At 32.5% G+C, this 19,653-nt stretch overlaps 1 protein-coding gene across 1 annotated transcript in view; it reads right to left on the reverse strand.

The window, feature by feature from the left end:
- The window catches only part of LOC117115763 (maternal embryonic leucine zipper kinase-like), a 55,075-nt gene extending 43,015 nt beyond the window's left edge, over positions 1-12,060 (reverse strand). The window contains exon 1 of the mRNA XM_033259693.1: positions 12,041-12,060. Coding sequence (XP_033115584.1) covers positions 12,041-12,045 — 5 coding nt within the window. The 5' untranslated portion in view covers positions 12,046-12,060. The remainder of the gene's footprint in view (positions 1-12,040) is intronic.
- Positions 12,061-19,653: the final 7,593 nt, after the last annotated feature.

Here is a 19,653-nt window from a genome sequence, read left to right on the forward strand (position 1 = left end):
ATTAAATAATTTAACTAAATTGTTGAGGTTTTTATCATTTTTTTGGCATTGCATCTCTTAACTTACCGTAAACTGAGTTTATGCACAATTGTTAAAGTACAAACCAATTTATTGAAAGGAGTCAGGAGGATTAAGATATATTAGCACTGAATCTCTATCCCACCCCCTCACTTTCGTTTCACACCATGCACGACTGAATGTAAAGAAAAATAAAGCAAAAATATATGTCATATGGTTAAAAAAAACTGATATGCTACCATAAAAAACCCTATAAAACAAACAAACATTACTGTACACGTTTCTTTCCTTTATCAGTGAATTTCGTCAGGCAATGAAGCTGGGAGATAGTGTTGTTACCCACGCTATTCAGGTTTCAATAGCGCCCTCTCCCAGCTGTCCTGTCATGAAGGTGCCTGCCTCTCTCACATGTATGAATCTAATAATAATATTACACTAAAATTATTAAAGATGCAAACAATACTAAAAAAAAAAAAATATTCTACCTGTTCTCTGCCATTAATCCAGATTTCTCATGCATACTAATCCACACTTGATTCTAAAATTGCAACTTTGCTTTATTTTATATAATCACCGGGTGTGACGTAGATTACACAGACATAGTCACCTAATGAAAATTGTTTCCATTTTGTTTCTTCATATCTCTTATTAAAAATTGAATTACATATGAAAAGTTCAGCAAATGGCCATGAACTTAACTCGACTACTGTACCTGTGACGTAATTAGCTACGGGCGACTTCACGGTGTGACATCACAGATCTGGTCATGTGATATGGTGAGTAAACAATAACATGGTCCAGTGCATATATTAATATGCATTGAACGAGTCAAATGGGGATTATAGGAAATCTATACACAAATATAGATATGGTGAATAGTTTGATAAGTCTCACAAAAATTGTATGGTATAAAAGTTAAAGAACTTAGCTGTTGATGCAATACAAACACAATGATGAATTTAGATAGCAAAAATAAGATGTACTGTAGGTAGAGGAAGATGGGTTTTGATCATGGAAAAGACAGGGGTCCCAAGTATATGTTTTATTGTAATCTGTGAACAAACATCCAGAATTTCAAACGTATATTTTACAGTTTTTTTTTGCTGGAGATGGTATATTTTCCGGGAGATTCTTGTCCAGTTGTGTGGGAGATGTTCTTGATTTCTGGAAGACTCCAGCAACTGTGATGGAAGATTTGGGACCCCTGAAAAGATGGCTACAGGTACAAAATAATAGGTTTGATTATAGGTAGGAAATAATGGGATATGAATGTTGAAAAAGCTAGGAGAATGGATGGGTTGGGATGCCCAAGAGAGAATGTGTTGCACAGCCACAATAGGAAAAGTTAAGTTTGGGTTGAGAATGAGTGAAGATGATTCAAAATTCATAAACTTTACAAATATTGTATGCTTTAAATGATTTTTGATTTTACGATTTCATCTTGCCTTCTGTAGGAATTCCATAACCAACAGGTTAAACAAGTGACAATGAATATCATGAGGCAAAAGTCCCTGTTAGCAGAAATGGTCCATAGTGAGCTGTCTGATAGTTGAGAGTGAGCTGTCAAATGGTCCAGAGGGAGCTGTTAGCAGCTCCATAAACTTAACTTTAATTGGTTTTAAGAATATCCATTGGGAGTTAACAAGAGAGTCCTGGCCAGCAACATATTGGAATGTAAACAAGAAACCCATTACAATCACTCACTTCATCTCATGGGCAACAGTGGCAATAAATAATTTAAGAACCCATTGCTATTCAACAAACCAGCAGGATTTATAACCCGGGTTTTTCCAAAAGCCGGTGCCATGGACCAGTTCTGTTAATGACCAAAAATACAGCATGTTCATCTGATATCCTTTCATTATTTAGTACAAACAATAAATAAACAATAAATTGATTACATAATAATAATAAATGTGTGTGCTATGTACGATCAATTGTTATATTTCCTATTGTTAATATGGTAATTTGTTGTATAATAATATTGTATTCTATCAAAAGTTAATAAATATTGATTTGTCTTATATTATTTTAATAAATGTTAATTGTTATTGATAACATTTCATATCTTTTAATTTTTGTGATTTTTTTAATACATTTTTTTATTATTATTCAAGGTATATTTAATCATAAAAAAACATCAAAAATTGTTCATGGCAGCCAAAGGCTGAATTGATACAATTTTACAAAATGTTTAAAGTGTTTGTATGTTATGACGTGGATGTTTAAAAAAATCAAATAAAAATCAATTCAAACATACTTGTGCTATAAATCTAGTGTTGTGAATATTCATCACTCTAGTTATTACAGCACATGCTGTTAAATCTCTGTGCTAGTCGAACTGTCAAATTTCTCGCTTGCGTAATGCTCATAGCACATAGTACATGGAAAAGAATTAGAAACTTTGTTATAGTTGTTTACGCCAGAAATCTGTTTCTATTATAGGACGTGCACAGTAATCCTCAAATACCTGATTAAAGAAGAGATTACAGTCAGTCAATTAAAGAATCATTCATATAATTTGTCTGGATTTATCATACATATTTTGACAGTTTGAATGTAGAAAATGACGGATAGCACGATGTGTATAATGCGCCAGTAAATCAAGATTTGGGAGCCGAAATGTAACAAAAAAAAATATACGAGTTCTGAATAGATACTATTAAGTTGTAATGCTTTATAATTGGACTATAATGGCAACTAGTTTAGAGTGGAAGTCTTAGGTATTCATGTTATGGTCACATGTACTCTTTAATTACAACCAATCAGTTAAGAAAAGCTAAGCATGTTTAGATTTTCAAAAACATTCAGGGCCCAATATTTTTATTAAATTATTATTATTAAATAATTATTATTATTATTAAATAATAATTATTATTATTAAATTATTATTATTAAATTATTATTATTATTATTAAATTATTATTACTAAATTATTATTATTATTATTATTATTATATTATTATTATTATTATTATTATTAAATTATTATTATTATTATTTGACACTGAATATAGCCTGGTTTCCTTAAAATCGCTACAGTATTTTTTTTTTACTGCAATCTTTGCAATAGTGTGCCGGTCTCCGATGCAATCAGGAGGGCTCCCCGATATGAACAACCAAACAGCATCAACGAAAACTGATAGCATATTGCAATTGTATAGAAACCAAGCTTATGGGCTATTGGGAAGCACAATGAGAAAGTAGGAAGGGGGCTTTAAAAGAGCCTTGGTGAAGTGGGGAAGGGGTAACTAGTTTGAGGAATGACTTACAAGTTGGAGGAATGAGTTACTATATGATTTTTAACTAATTTAATGTATTTTTTTTTTTTAACTAAAGCATTTATCCACTTGATCTCCTTCGATACATGACATGGTTAAGACACTTTATAATTATCTCTCACAATAAGTTGTGTAAATTTCATTTTTAAATGATTTGGACTGAAATTTGCAATCACATTCAGTTGGTGGCACTTTTACACTATGACTTTCACATTCTTATTTTATTTCATGGGAATTTCATGAGATTTCTCCACACTGGATGGGACTCATCCAGTGTATTCACAATTCTTAGTTGTATCCTATCAGATTCACACTTATCGATATGCTTGGATATTTGTGCCTTGCCCAAGGATGTAAAATGGCCAGCTATTATAGTGACCACTTTAGCATGCACAGAAATGCCAGATGGATAAAATGGGGATACTTGATAAGTGGAGACAAATATATGAAATTTTTTCAGAAAAAAAAAATTACTCTAAAATAATCATTAGATTTTTTTTTTTGCTACGGATAATACATGGAAGTACTATTTCAAATTGCATCCTGCGAATTTAATTTGAGTTTTTAAAAATTATTTTTTATCATTCATTCTTAGCAACCAAACTCATACATTTGAAATGAAAGTTTTAAAATAAATAAAGAATACCAATAATTAACATTTATTATATATTTCATAATGTCAATGACATTATGATATAATTAATAAATCATAAGAATAATTTATATCCATAAAGATGATGATAGAAATAATTAACAACAAATATTGCTGCCAGAAATGACAATAACAAATTATTAGTTGACCATGACTTGCAGTAGAATGACGTCAATGGCTCAGGTGATGTCACCTAGGGATTGTGGTATTTCTGGCTGATAGATTATTTAATATTTTAGACAGCAGTATACAGGCAGTCGGATGTACTTAACTTGCTCTGGGTTAAATATGGTGAATAATTTAAACTAAATACATGCTTTCTTAAGTTTCATTCAAGATCAGGCTTGGCCAATCAGATTTCAGTTCTGTTAATATGCTAGATTTAGAATCTCAACCAATCAATAAAGCTAAGAAATACAGTAGCGATTTCTATCAGGATTGCCCATGTTCTTTTGTCAATGTAGTGGTTCTTCAACCTTACAACCTAAATAAAACTGTGCCTTTAAAAACCCTTAAAATATCCAATACATCAATATTAGTATTATGCGAATGCAGGCATAGCGATCCATCCTGATCTGGTCAAGATGTCAGAGATGTAGTTACTGTTGGTGGAGACACCCAGCCTTGAAATTTTTCACCCAGCTGATTACATGGCCCTCCACCCACCATTATTAAATACACTTTTGGCTACGGTCACACTAGAGTTTCAAGCCTGGCTTGACTCACCACGGGTGAGATTTTCGTAATGTGACCGCATCTGCACCGACTCGCGCCTGGCGTGACCTCGATCTCAATCTACCTATCTCGATCCCGGCTCAGCACCCATATTGACCAATCACAGTCGATGACGCCGTTGCATTTAGAAGTTCTTGAATAAAAAAACCTGCGAGTTCCTCATGTGTGTTCAATAAAGACGCAATCATTACTTTTTATAAAAGTTAATTCAAATTATTAATTATTATTAATAATAATGCGATTGATTTGGAGCGACCAGGAAACTGCTGACCTGGTAGATTTGTGGGGCCAACCCGAGCTGAGAGACCGGATAGAAAATAAAAAAACAAACAAAACGGGAATTTTTGGCGTGCTTGCTGACAGATTAGCCAGTCTCGGACATGAGAAGAGAACGACAGCCCAAATTCAAACAAAAGTGAAGGCATTGCGAGCCCAATACAAGCTAATAAAAGATCAGTTAAAGAAGAGATGGTTCGGGCACGTCTGGTGTAAAATCTTTGATTGCGATCCACCCAATCACTCATAGAATTGCTCACCCTATCGGCGACAGTTGTCAGGAAGGTTGAACCTGGTTCAACTCTGCCGAATGCGCTGCAGACAAATAAGGGTACATTGCTAGCTGCCCTGACACAATCGAGATGGGACCCCGATTCGTCTGCAACGGAATCAACAGAGTTGAACCAGGTTCAACCTTCCCGACAGCTGTCGGCCACTGTCGCTGATAGGGTGAGCGATTCTCTGGAAACCGAGCTTGAAAAAGAAAATTTTATGCCACCAGATGACCAAAACAGGCACTCTCATTCTCAAATTTGAATGTAATTTTCCTTTTTTCCCCATTTAAAAGAAAACAATTAAATAAAATTTAGGGGAGAGGAAGCGGGTGGACACGCCCCTTTAAATCGGCCTTTGAAATGCGTTGTTTCTCCTTTTCTAACTTATTTTCAATATCTACAAAAAATAAATTAAGTTTGGTAAGTAAAGAAGCTGCAGCATGTATAATGTACCTTTAGAAAATCGATCGATCAATCAATGCGTGAACAACTGAGCTACATTATAATTTTTTTCCCTAAAGAGATAACGTCTCCATTTACAAAGAAATGATTCATAGAAAATAAATAACATACTTATAATGAAAGCCGAGACAAAATAAAAAAAATTCCAGGGCAATTATATTAAGCCAAGATATATGAAAGATACAAATAACTGCAATGTGTACACCTCAGTCAAATGTAGGTTGGAAAAAGGATATCAATCAGAATGCGTTTTCCATGCACGAGGCTTGCCATCCCATAATCAGCGTTCTGTCGCTAAATGATATTAAACTGAGTAATATAAGAATGTGGTAGAACTGTATTATTTAGACATGAAGAAAATACTTTTACTCATAACTGTGGCAAATTGTACGTTGATTCAAATAAATGACCAATCATTTTATAGCTTATAGCCTGGTTCTCACGAGAGCCTTAGTATCCGGATCGGGAGCTAACCGTTAGCGCTAACCGTTAGCACCTGCGTGAGAACGCCCGATCAGTTAGCGCTAACTAACGTTAGCGGTATTCGGACACCGCTAACGGTTAGCAAGCGCTATCGGTTAGCCAGTTGAGCGCGTTTCTATCATCAACCAATCACACGTACACGTTTACAATTTTCAGTTTCTTATTGGCCAGTGATTTGATCATCATATTCTTGGTATCCGGAATGGGATCTTCTAGTATGGACGTACGGCAGCTAACGGTTAGCAGGATCTTGCTAACCTTTAGCTGCCGTGTGAGAACATAGCCTATAATGTGCAGAATATGAATATAAAAAGACAATTGTCTTGTTTTGGTCACCGATACTGGTTTGGCATGGCAGACATAGAATCCTACTAAATTGTAGTATTTTTTAATTGACACTTTTAGACTCATACTGTATATAGGTAATAAATCATGCTCATTATATTTATACTGTATTCACTTTTTTTTCTGTGGATCATTTATCATTCACTATTTATCATTCATCTGAAGTTCAGTGTGTGCAAAGAGACTTCGGTTGGAATTAATGTTCGCACTATGTGACACTGATTATTTTGCACATTATTCTTCTTTCAAGACTAAGTACAGATGTTATTATGTGTTTTAATCTTTTTTTAAATTTTAGTACATAGGAATAACAACATGCAAAACAGCAGCCGATGGCTGAAAGTGTTTGCGTAAGTGGTGAAAAAACAAAAGTTACATAAACATTTATAAACTGCAATGTAATCATTATTTCAGTGACATAAGGTGCAATAAAATACAAGATTACAGTAGATATCATTAAATGAAGTAGAAATTGTTCCAATGAACTGTGTATGTAATTCAAGCACTAATTATTTACTGATATTATCAAATTATTATTATTATTATTATTATTATCATATTTATTAATATAATTACTATTATTACATATATTATTATTATTTTTATTATCAAATTGTATTATAATACAGTATAATAATTATTATTATTATGAATCCTTCTTACATTTTAATTTTCTATAGCCTTTTTATTGATTGTCTTTACTTTCTGATTTTTGTCATTTGATGTGTTTTATTGTATGTGTTGCTTTGCCCTGGAGGATAACAACACCTTTGCACTGACCAGGCCACAAAGGTTAAAAAAGAATTAAACTAATTAGATGATTAACTTTAAATTAAAGACAAACAGCACTTTACAGACTAACACATGCTTCGACCACACAGTGGCCTTCATCAGGTGAATGTGAATGTGAATGTCACATTCACCTGATGAAGACCACTGTGTGGTCGAAAACTCATGTACTAATATTAAATAAGCAATTAGTAGAGCTGCGCATAGTACACTATAGGAAAATTAGAAGGTTAGATATAATGCCTGAAAAAATGTCCTGAGGGCTGCAAGGCCCAAAGGACATTTTTGATTGCATTAAATCTAACCTAAATATAATAATTTTCCGCTAGTATAAAATGCATGCAGCTCTACTAATTGCTTTATAAGTCCAATCGCCGTCTTTTAATGTTAGTTTTGATAATCAACTGTTGTAGTAGTAATCGGTTGCTATAATGATATGATCAGTATACTGTGTGTGTATTTACATTTAGGTGCGTGTATGCAGATTTGTGCTCCTATACAGTAGGCCTGCGTTAAATCATAGAGCTAGGCCTAGCGACCTTACACATCAGCAGTACTGGATACGATAAATAACTATGTTTGAAGAACTTGCTTGTAATGCTAGTTTGATAGATATTCGTCAAAGAAATAAACATTTCTTCAGCATTGAGAGAATACAGTAATCACATTTTGGTCTGTGCAAGTTGTAGTGATGACATCAGGATTGACTTATAAAATGTGTTAGTCTGTAAACTGTTGTTTGTCTTTAATTTACTGTACAACATTAAACTATTGTAAACTATTACCATAGAGAGCCTAAAAAGGTACAATACAATTCAGGATTACAGTAACAAAATTCTAACATATAGTTCACAACTTGTTACTTACCAACATAAAAAAAAAAATGTTAACATGATCTACTATTGACATGGGCAAAAACAATAATGCAATTTGGAAAGTTATATGCCAATAGAAGCCAAAAAAAATATATACAAAATCCCCCTCCCCAGTCAATCATCTTTTTCTTTTGAAGGATTCCTTTTTGTTGTTTTTTTCTGAATACTGTAGATGATCTCCTCTCATGCACATACATGGGGCGGATTTAGGGGAGGGGGGGGGGAGAGACGGCCCGGCCCTGTTCCCCCACCCTTTATTTTTTTTGGGGGGGGGGAAGAAAAAAAGAAATGCCTCAAATGTTATTTTCGGGTGTATAGAACACAAACATTTTGAGGGGGGCATATCCCCCGACCAGATGTGTATACTGCCCCTGCATACACACAGCCTTGTTGTATTCTACTGTAACTTTGTAGAATGTGAGATTGGTGAAATTTATTTTGATGTTAAAGTACAATTATTTTCATAGGACAAAATAATATTTTTGAAACCAAGCAATCTCTGAGAGTAGAGCTAATATTATATTTAATAAAACAAAGGTTGAGCATATATTTCCATTTCCTAAACAGCTTAACTGGCATCCTGTGAATGAACAAATCATATTCAGAATCCTACCACCAGATGTTGATCAATGTATCCATTTACTTTGCTCGGTCTCTCCTATATCAACTCATAAATCATTATACACCCACACATTATGGATCTGCATTCAAGTTCAAATATAAATATCTTATAACAAAACCTAAAACCATTATTTCATGGCAAATAAATGAATAACCCAATGGAACAATCTCTTAAGATGTAGTATGACATAAACCATTCCAAAAAAAAGTCTCAAAATGTACAAGTTGCAATGATATACTGTAGTTGTTAACAAATTCTCAATTTATTAGGCTACAAAAATTTTTTTTTGTTGGCCACGTTTTAGGAAAATTCACAAAAATGAGTTGGTTGGTAGAACTTTTTTTTTCAACAACCAAATATGTTATATGCCTGAAAAGTAGAAAATACACAAAAAATACAGCAATTTGGATCCCTATTCGCGTACCATACAGCAAAATACTAGCCTTTTCCACCTAGCCTTGACAAAGGCCATTCCAGCATTATTTGCTCATAAAAAAATATTGTTTGCTAAAATGCCGACCCTTATTTTCATGAAATATGGGTCGGTCAGGCGTGGTCAACACAAAAGTTTTTTGTTTTTGGCATTTACTGTAAAATGTTCAATTAAAGGATTGTAGCATACTTAATATTTTTAGAGGTTTCTGTGCAATGGTTATTCGAGAGCCACGCTTATTACAAGTTGTAGGCTAAAATGGTACCATAGGGCCTCTAACTTTTTTATAATAGCATATTTAATCCATGAGAAATCTGTTAATTAACACAGTATTTACTATATGATACAAAATGGTTCTTGATTTAGCACCGGCAAACAGAATAATATCTAAAGCCGTTTTCAGACAGAGGCTCTGGCAATATTGCGGTAATAATCCCGTACACACCGGCATATACCATTCATACCAACCAGATATTGTAGTAATATAACACCTTTCTGTATGAATGGTACCCGCACACTGAGAGAGCCATTGGTTAATAACATTATTCTACCTTTTCAGTGTGCAGTACATAATGTACTACACCTACATGCTGCAACAAGGAAATTTTCAAGAATGGATAATAGTAATACGTAAATTTGTATAGGCCTATATACCAAGTAAGAAAATAGGCCCAGTTCTTATTTTGGAGATTTCAGGTAAGCGGAGGTTGTAATTAAAAAATTTAAAAAAATGATTTTTAACATAAAAATTTCAATTTTTTGTAGCATGGAGGGTGTGCTAGCTGGACAAAAATAATATTGTATTTTTTTATTAAAAATCATCATTATTGGTGGTTCGCTAAACAATGTATAGAAAGTCTCGTCTAAGGAGTAATATGGGAATAAGACCTGCTTCTGTTTCAGACACACACCGGAACGCACCGTAACAGCAATATTGCGGTAATAATATTAGGTCTGAGAAGGAATGCTGCGTAACCCCAATATTATAGCTGCAGTGAGCCCTGATCAATTCATACAGAAGGCAATGCCGGGAAGATTCCCGCAATACTGCTGTAACGTAGCTTTGTACGAAAGTGTCTTAAGAATGGCATTTATGTAATAGCGGTGCTTGTAAAAAAATAATCTTTTTATTTTTTACCATCGAGTGGGTATTCTTTCACAAGACAAATGCTTATTATACAATTGTGAAATTCCAAAAATACCACTGAAATAAAAGTGATAGTTATCTTTAATACACAAACTGTATTGACATTCAATACATACATCCATTAACAGTACTGGTTTACAGTACTCGATTATAAAGAAAGAAAAAAAAAATCAAAATAAATACAATAGTGTTGTATTTATAGTTATTATTGTCATGTTTTGATGAAGTTTAACTCTCCAAGGCTACTGTGTAGGAGTCGCTAAAGGTTTTAGCTAAAAAAAACCCAAATATTAATATACCTGATGTATGGTAGACAACATTATGAATGTCAAGGCTAAATGGCATAGACTGTTAAATGGCCAACAAGTGTGCAATTTTATTGTATACTGGGTCTATATTAGACTGAAGTTCTCTAAATAAATTCAATACAAATTCAATATTTAAAGCATCAAGTTTTTAATGAGATCATGATAGGTAGGGAATATTATTGTGTCTTACATAATATACAATAGTACTGTAGGTAGCTCAGCTGATTCTTCAGTAGTAAAAAATGACCTTGTTTTTGATGCTAACCAAGGTGTATGTAAATATGTAAAAATAAAGAGTAGATGTAGTCCGTATAAAAATAAGGAATGTATTTAGGGGGAGTTGAGCCGGGATGCACTCTTACTGGAAATATTCAATGCAAAAACATTATGATAGTTAAAAATCACCTTCGATCATACTTTGAGAGCTTGTGCCTCACTAGGATACTGTACGTCCCTGGGAAACGCTTCGGCCTCAGTGCATACCATAGTCGGGTACATAAGAGGACTTTTTCTGTAGTTTACCAAGTCCTTTTTGTGCACTGTGTACATGTACATGGAACCATGGCTTAATATCCAAACTGAGTATAAGAGTACATACCCAAGGACAAATTATACCAGATAAAAACAAAAACTTGGTTTCTCTAGCAACCAAGTCCCAAAATTGATGTGGCCCAGGGCAAGCTCCTAACATGGATTAATAGGACCTACACAGGGTGATGGCTTTTCAGAAAATAAAATACTTCATAAAAACCTAAAATCCACCCTATTGTTATTCTATAATTCCAATTTTTTAAAATTTTCATTTATTCTGTATAAAATACAAACAACAAAAATGCTAATATGTTGATAATATATCAAAACACAAAAACAGCAAAGTATAAAACAATATCCTACATACTGTAGCTATAAGAATTTGTTTTAACTTTTAATTTGAAGTTCATCTGGGAAAAAGTTTTTTCAATTTTTTTGAATATTATTATTCATAATTCAAAAACACATGAAACAATAACAGATGAATACATAATTATGCATCAAACTAAAAATATATCAAAACAAAACAAAAAAAAACCCATAAAAAAAAAGTCTCTTATGCTAAGCATCTAGCCACTGGAAGCCACAGCAGGGGAAAGAAAACTACTCCAGCCCACTGGAAAGTCGACAGAGCATTTCAATATTTCTTATACTTTCCTATTATTATAATACATCTTGAATTCACTTTATTAATAGTTAATGTAGTAATACATATTACAAGTCAATAGCTCAATGTGTTGAAGGTTGTGGTATGGTATACAATAAGAGACAAAATAAAATATTAATTATAAAATAAAAGAATACTCACAACATGTTGAGGCTCTCTATAAATTCATAATTTGTAATTGATTAAGAATCCACCCTTATTCATGCTTGATAAAATGATAATGTTCCGAAAGATACATCACGCACACTTAGACAAGTGTAGAACATGTACCGTACAGACACATGCAGCGTAGCAGTTGCTTTAGCATCGAAATGAACATTAGGAACGTGATCTGTGTTCAATATTTTCTTGACAATTTTACAATTATGCAGCTATAATTAGCTTTATAAGGTACCAATGCATAGCTACCCCTAATTGTACTGTTCAATATCATTATCATGAATATAAACATGACTTCTTGAGTATGCCAATGACTATTTCTATCTACACTGAAAGAATATCTTTCTTAGTAATATCATTACAACCAGCAAATTTCTTAAAAGTATACTCATTAAAAAAAAATAAAATAAAAAATCCTTGGAATCATAATGACAAAACAAAGTGCTTTCAAGTTAAATACAATGTTGACAAGAATAATTACTATTATTAATAAAAAAAAAAAATGACAAATTTAAGTCAACAGCTATTAAACACAAATAAGGAATAATTATAATATAGCTGACAAAATTAGTGTTTAGAGGTACACAAAGGGGTACTAATATAGTATAGTACATCTTGGCAAAGTGCAATTACCTTTGTTTATTGTAAGTATATGACAAGGGTAAAAACGTTGACTGCTTTATGAACCTATGCTGAATTTTAAATGATGACCAGGAATATTTTAAGATTTGAAGCTCCACTTTAAACAAACATTTTCTGTGGTATGATCACACACGGAATAATCAATGCCAAAGTTCTATAAATCCAAGAGAATATTACCAGGCCATTGTCTGGAGAAAGTAAACAGTTTGCTACTAAAATGTGATAGATTAATTATTTCTGCTGTGAATGTTCCAATAAGTGCTGAATCACTTATACAAATCAATATTCATTTTTTTTTTCAAATGTTACACTGGCCTGGGACACAATTAATTTACTTATGTCAGGATTATTCATTACATTTATGGCTGCAAGGTCTTTGTGTGGAATAATAAATTTCTGAACAAATTTTCTTAAAAAGTTGATTTCCAAATGCATGGGTACAGAACTGTATTTGAATGAATTTATTAATAATAATAATAATAATAATAATAATAATAATAATAATAATAATAATATACTTAAATCACATGGTTATCTAAACAAAAACACAGCATCTTAATTACCAGTAAAACTATCCGCTGCCTGACACCAACCAGGCATTTCTAGTTGAAACAAGTTTTTCCGTGTTAAAACAAAGCTTATTATTATTAATAAAGCCGGGCACGGCCGACCCGAGCCAATGAAGAATGGAACGTGACGACGTGCGCACTACGTATCGGATCCTTTTTTTGGCATTTTAATGCTTTCTATGTTTATACATATTATTAAAGCACTTCTCATTCCCATGTTTACATTTTCTTTTAATGATAAAATTATATAAAAAATACAATGTTTTTCTTTTCTGCTCTATAGTGCATGGAGTCCTCTGTATTATGAGTTATAAAAATACCACTTATTACCACCCCTCACTCCATGGTGGCAAACTTAGTTTCACTACTAAAATTGAAATAGTGATTAGTTTTGCATTCTCAATGCCACCCCTCCACACAGAAACCAGCCTACTCCCCTGTTAGTAGTGTAATAATAGTACTAGATATATCAAGATTTGTGTTGACATACTCAAGCTTCGGTCACGTTTATCAACAAGTATATTAGCTTAAACACAATAACAGTGTATAATATTCATAACACAATATCACAATAGGTAGTAATAATTTGAGATAAAACATATAACATAACTCACAGTATACAAACTACTATTGTTAAACTATAAATTATTAACCTTCGTATTTAGTATGACATATTAATTGATCACAGTAGTTCAATAGACTTTTAACAAAATTATTTAATAATTGATATTCAAATATTAAGACTGGCAGATCAACAACCTTTGGTTGAATAGGTCTTAAAATAAAGTTGATTAACCTAATGTACAATACAGTGTGCTTTATAGTACAATAACCAACAATTTCTAATACAGTCGACCTTCCCATTTACGAACTTCTCATTTACGAACCTTCTATTTTACGAATGTTTGGCCGATGACGTCATCGCTAGATTTACTCATCTTATTTATGCTATTTTTGTTTATTTTAAGAAAAACAAATTACAAATGTCATTAAAAATTGCATTATAGTACTAGTTATACAGTCATTCCATAAATACATCATACAGTACTACTTTAGGCTTAGAAAAGTCAAACCAATACATGATGTAAAATAATCAAAACTAGGCGAAATTCAGGCAGGCAGTGCATGCTGCTAGGCCTACCTTGTCTGGGCTAAGGGCAAGGCTGGGCAGCCTATACCAGGGGGGGCCTACCCTACTCTGTCTATGGTTAACTGCGGTCTAAATGCACTGTAAATCAAATCAGCTAGTCCGAGTATAAATGTATGGTACATCAACCTTTTATCCTTTTAAGAATTAATCACTGTTCGGATATTAAATATTAATTATTTGTTTTTCACTGTCAAAAAAACAAACAAAAATGATTAGCAAGCTCTCTATTTTTAGAAGATGACATCAGCAATTACCCATCATTCAACGCTACAGGTACCAAATCCACATGCTTGGAAGTCAGGAAGGTCGAAAAAATAGGAAGTTTCTTTTTTTAATTTATACAAAAATACCTTGACTTTAAATAAATAATAAGCCCGGTGCTTTTAATACAAGTTATATCAATGTTTGTTGACTAAATTGCAATAAATTTCTATAAATGTTTATTGAACACTTAAATGTAGAATTAAGCCTAGTATTGGTAGGCAGGCCTAGTTATAGGCTACAACTAGGCGTTTTTAAACTTGGGGGCGCTATTCTTACGAACTTCTCATTTACGAATTTTCTCAATTACGAACTGCTTTCAGCCCAAGGTGTACGTAAATGGGAAGGTCGACTGTAATGCCAAAGTTAATTAAAGCAATATTAAATTTTAGACACTACAGTATATTACATTTCATTCTCAGGCCTTGGGGAGAACAGTATACTCACAAGGCACTTTTGTATACTGGAATAACAATATTCATTAAATATTAAATATTTATCAACAAAATAAATAAACCAAAATTTTAAAATACATATATACCGGTAAATATTAACGATAGTGATACTTGTGAAAAATATGTTCTAATTGTTTAAAATATGCTTACTTAAAAATTTTTAATTAAACTCGTCGCCGGTACTGGGACAGCATTTTTATTGTCTGCCAAGTGCGAGTTTTCTCATCCACTTTTTGCATGGGTTGGTATATTTCACTACAATATTCTTCAACCTTATTCCAGGGATTCTCTTCTATTACAACATATAAGGAGGTGTAACAGTTTCAGCATCATGATTTTAAATTAACCTAGAAATGCACATAATTAATTTTGATCAATAGGCAAAATGAATCAATCACACAAACAGATTAAATTTGTTGTACTTTATGTAAGCAACAAATCCTAGTAGTAAAATATATTGCTGCATTGTGTGTAATAAATCATGGTTACTTTTTTATAGTTTTCTTATGCAAGACTCTGGGGAGACATAATAAATCATAACCTAACCTTATGTAACTTGAACTCTTAGATACTGTTGTCTACAGTAAGGCCCCGCCTTTTTTATACCTTGTTTTTCGCTTTATAGTGCATGGAGATTTTAAACATTATTTTTGTGCCTTAGAAAATCAGTTGTAGGCCTACTGTACAATTCATATTAACACGTTGACTGCAAGACCTTTTTCTTAGGTTCCTTCCCGTGTGAAAAAACAAGTATACATGTACAAACATACTTTTTTGAAATTCTATCGAGTCATATCAAAATGTTGTGTCTAATAAATTGGCGGGAAAAATATTAGGGGATGAGTAAACTCGTTGCCGGCACTGGAACAGCATTTTTTATATTGTCTGCCAAGTGCGAGTTTTCTCATCCGATTTTTGCATGGGTTGGTATATCTTCAGAGGACGCCCCCACTTGTGCAATCAAGTGTACTACTGACAAGATAACGCAACAAACATACTTCGTTACTTGTACGTTATCGTGTAGGTGTATCTTTCCCGAACTACAATGTATAACCAATAATGGTATGAGTATACTCGTCAATGGCAGCCAACATGTTAACAAATTTTTCCCTTTGGAGCCTGGCTATGAAAATTCTCCATAAACATATGATGCATATGATATACAATGTGGCCTTGAAAAAACATCTGGTAATTTGTCCATTACAATCAAATACTTTAATAATACTATCAGTAATCTACTCTGTATGTCCATTAATTCCACTAATTGTCTAGTTGGTCAGTAGATAATCAACTAATTCATTTTGCATTAAATAATTAACTTACCTCTGTAATAAAGTTAATTAACATTGTAACGATTGCTTCCTATAAATTGATGAGAATCAGATGAACTTATCTTTAGGACAATGTACTTTAGAGACACTATTAATAATATTAACAATAATAACTATAACAAAAATACTAATTTAATACTATCATCAACAACTCTCAATCATATTTAAAGTCTTCATAGCACCATGAAAGTATTTAGGTTATACGCACCTTAATGATAGATATTCCAAAGCCTTTAATTCACTTTATATGAACACCATTAGTAAGGAACAACATTATACAATACAATACAAATCTTTCTTTATTCTGGAAAACTCATTTCAGTACAATTGATGTACTGGTCTCCCAAGAGGTCCAGATTAAGTAAAAAAAAAAATATAACAGATTAAAGAAAAAAAAAAAAAAAAAAAAAAAAAATAACAGATTAAAGAGGTAAAAACAATAAAAATACAATGCACCAAAGAAATTAAAAGCTTTAAAAATCAACTTAATTAATAGTTTGGAAATGTTTACAAACATCAACTGGAAGGTCATTCCAGAGCATTGATGCTCGGTATCGATCGGAAGATTCTCTTCCCATGAGTATTTTTCCATGTTGGAATTATCAATGTGTTTGTGGATTGGCTTCTATTTTTTGGGTGGAGAGTCTACATGAAGTGAAGTTGATTAGATAAATATAATGGGGGCAGACTCCTGTAGACATTTAAATACCATAATTATAATATCGTTTTCCCATCTGTCATGAACACACTTCCAATTTAACATGGACATTAGTTCAGTATTAATAGGGGAGTACATATCAGCATACTAAGGATTCTAGCAAGTCTATTTAGGAAAATTTGAAGACGATTAATATTTTCCAGAACTTCAATTTGACCAAACATTACTATAATAATCAAAACAAGGAAGTACAATTGCCCTAGCAAGCAGTCTTAAAGCATAATTAGGAATGGAATATCTTAATCTACGAATGATACCAATACGTTGTGATAGTCTAGATGTAACTTGTTCTACGTGATTTTTCCATGACATATAAAGTGAATCAAAAATAATTCATTGGTAAGGAATCACCAAAATAATACGTACTGTATATCATGGGATATATAGCGCATATATAATGAGGTCTCTACAGTATGCACAGAGAGAACCAAAAGGAAAAAAGGGAAAACTAAACCAGGATCTATCTACAACTGACTTTGGAACAAAAAGCTAAAAATACAACACAAGCAAATGGAACTATGATTATACCATTGTACTGTACTACTGTAGGAATATTAAGTTGCTTTTATCTTATCAGACTAATCTAAAAAAGGGTCAAATTTAAAAGACGTAAATAATGCAACAAATAAAATTGAAAATTTGAAATAAAAGTGCAAGGAACTGACCCATATGACATCAGTACTGTCCTGTAGGTCCCTGCGCAATCCATGTTGTGTTTACAAGACAAGAGATATACAATAAATGAAGAGGCCTCCCTGATATATAATTTAAGAAATTTCAGTATCACAAGTACCAGTAATTAATAATAAATTTTTTGAATTTTGTTTTAATGCCACCAGACTAATCTAAAAAAGGGTCAAATTTAAAAGACGTAAATAATTCAACAAATAAAATTGAAAATTTGAAATAGAAGTGAATGGAACTGACCCATATGACATCAGTACTGTCCTATAGGTCAATGCACAACCCATATTGTGTTTACAAGACAAGAGATATATAATAAATGAAGAGGCCTCTCTGATATATAATTTAAGAAATTTCAGTATCACAAGTACCAGTAATTAATAATAAAATAAATAAATAAAAACACTTGTTGGCTAGGAATGAGTCAACAATTGTACTTAGTTTGAACAATGAATAATTACTTTTTAATGCGAAAACGTGATGCTAAACTTATCATGATGCCTTATATCTAGTGATTAAAAACTATTTCAATGTAATTTTTTTTTTTTTTTATAAATTTCTCGTAGAGGAGGATGTAGTTTGAAATCTTTTCATTTCATCTTATTTTTCCAGCTAAATCTCACTTAATAGAGACCTACTGTAATTATTTTGCACCCTCACTTGACCCCCTCCCCCACCACTTGCCATACTCCCAGATACACCACTGCACTACTCTGCTAACATAACGTGTCATGGCAAGTCTTATCATTGAGGACAAGCTCCCCCTAGGTGTACGACAGAGCATAGTGTACACAGCAGTCCCAGTGCCAAGAAATGAGATTTAGTTAAAATAAATAAAAATGATTAATGTTACCAGAAGGACATGAAAAAAACTAAACCATGCAGTGTCTGCAGTGAAAAAAAATCTCTTAAAATTTCAACTTAATTGGCCATTCCCAATTAAGGAAAAAAAATATTATTTTGTTGATTTTACACTATTAAGACCTATAAATTGATTACCAGCCAATGGTACTTGTATGCATTATGCAAGCAATATACTAAATAGAAATATTTTCTTATTCTTTCAATTAAAAACAAGCCAAACATTTACATACCATAATTGCTCGAATAATCGCCGCTCTCGAATAAGTGCCGCACCGAACGCATTTTTTTTTTCATTAAGCCCCACTCTCAAATAAGCGCCACGGCACTTAATGGAGAGTATATATAATATTACCCTGTGTGTAATGAAACAGGGTTTTAAATACAATGTATACAGTGTTAAAATTAATAAATAAAACAATGAACACAAAACATTTCTTTAATAAAAGTTTGTTTACGATGATAGGACCTATGATAGGCCTACTGAACCATGGAAACATGTGAAATAGGTAACATGGGAACGGGCATGGAAAGCGCCACTCCAATATTTTTTTATAAGCGCCATTCTCAAATAAGTGCTGGTCTTGAATAAGCACTTGAAATAAGCTCTTGAAGCCTCCAAAAATTACATAAGCGCTGCGGCGCTTATTCGAGCATTTACGGTAAATATACCAAGTTAAATACAATTTATAAATATTGGATGGTATTAAGTTTGCAATTAGCTATTACGCAGAGCAGTACGTCATTACTCAGTGTAGAAATAGAAAAATTATTGTCCTTAAAATGTGAGCTTTCCTTCAAACTATTTTAAAATTTCAGCAAAGGTGTTTGTCTTTTCAAATACTTCAAAGCATAGTAAATAGCTTTCATCTGAAAATGATTGTAGTTAATAGATTCTTGGGAAACAATAGAGAATAAATAGCA

Source organism: Anneissia japonica, unplaced genomic scaffold (genome assembly GCF_011630105.1).
Source record: "Anneissia japonica isolate Jap-2015-1 unplaced genomic scaffold, ASM1163010v1 scaffold287962_len325480_cov183, whole genome shotgun sequence".
Classification (NCBI taxonomy): Eukaryota; Metazoa; Echinodermata; class Crinoidea; order Comatulida; family Comatulidae; genus Anneissia; species Anneissia japonica.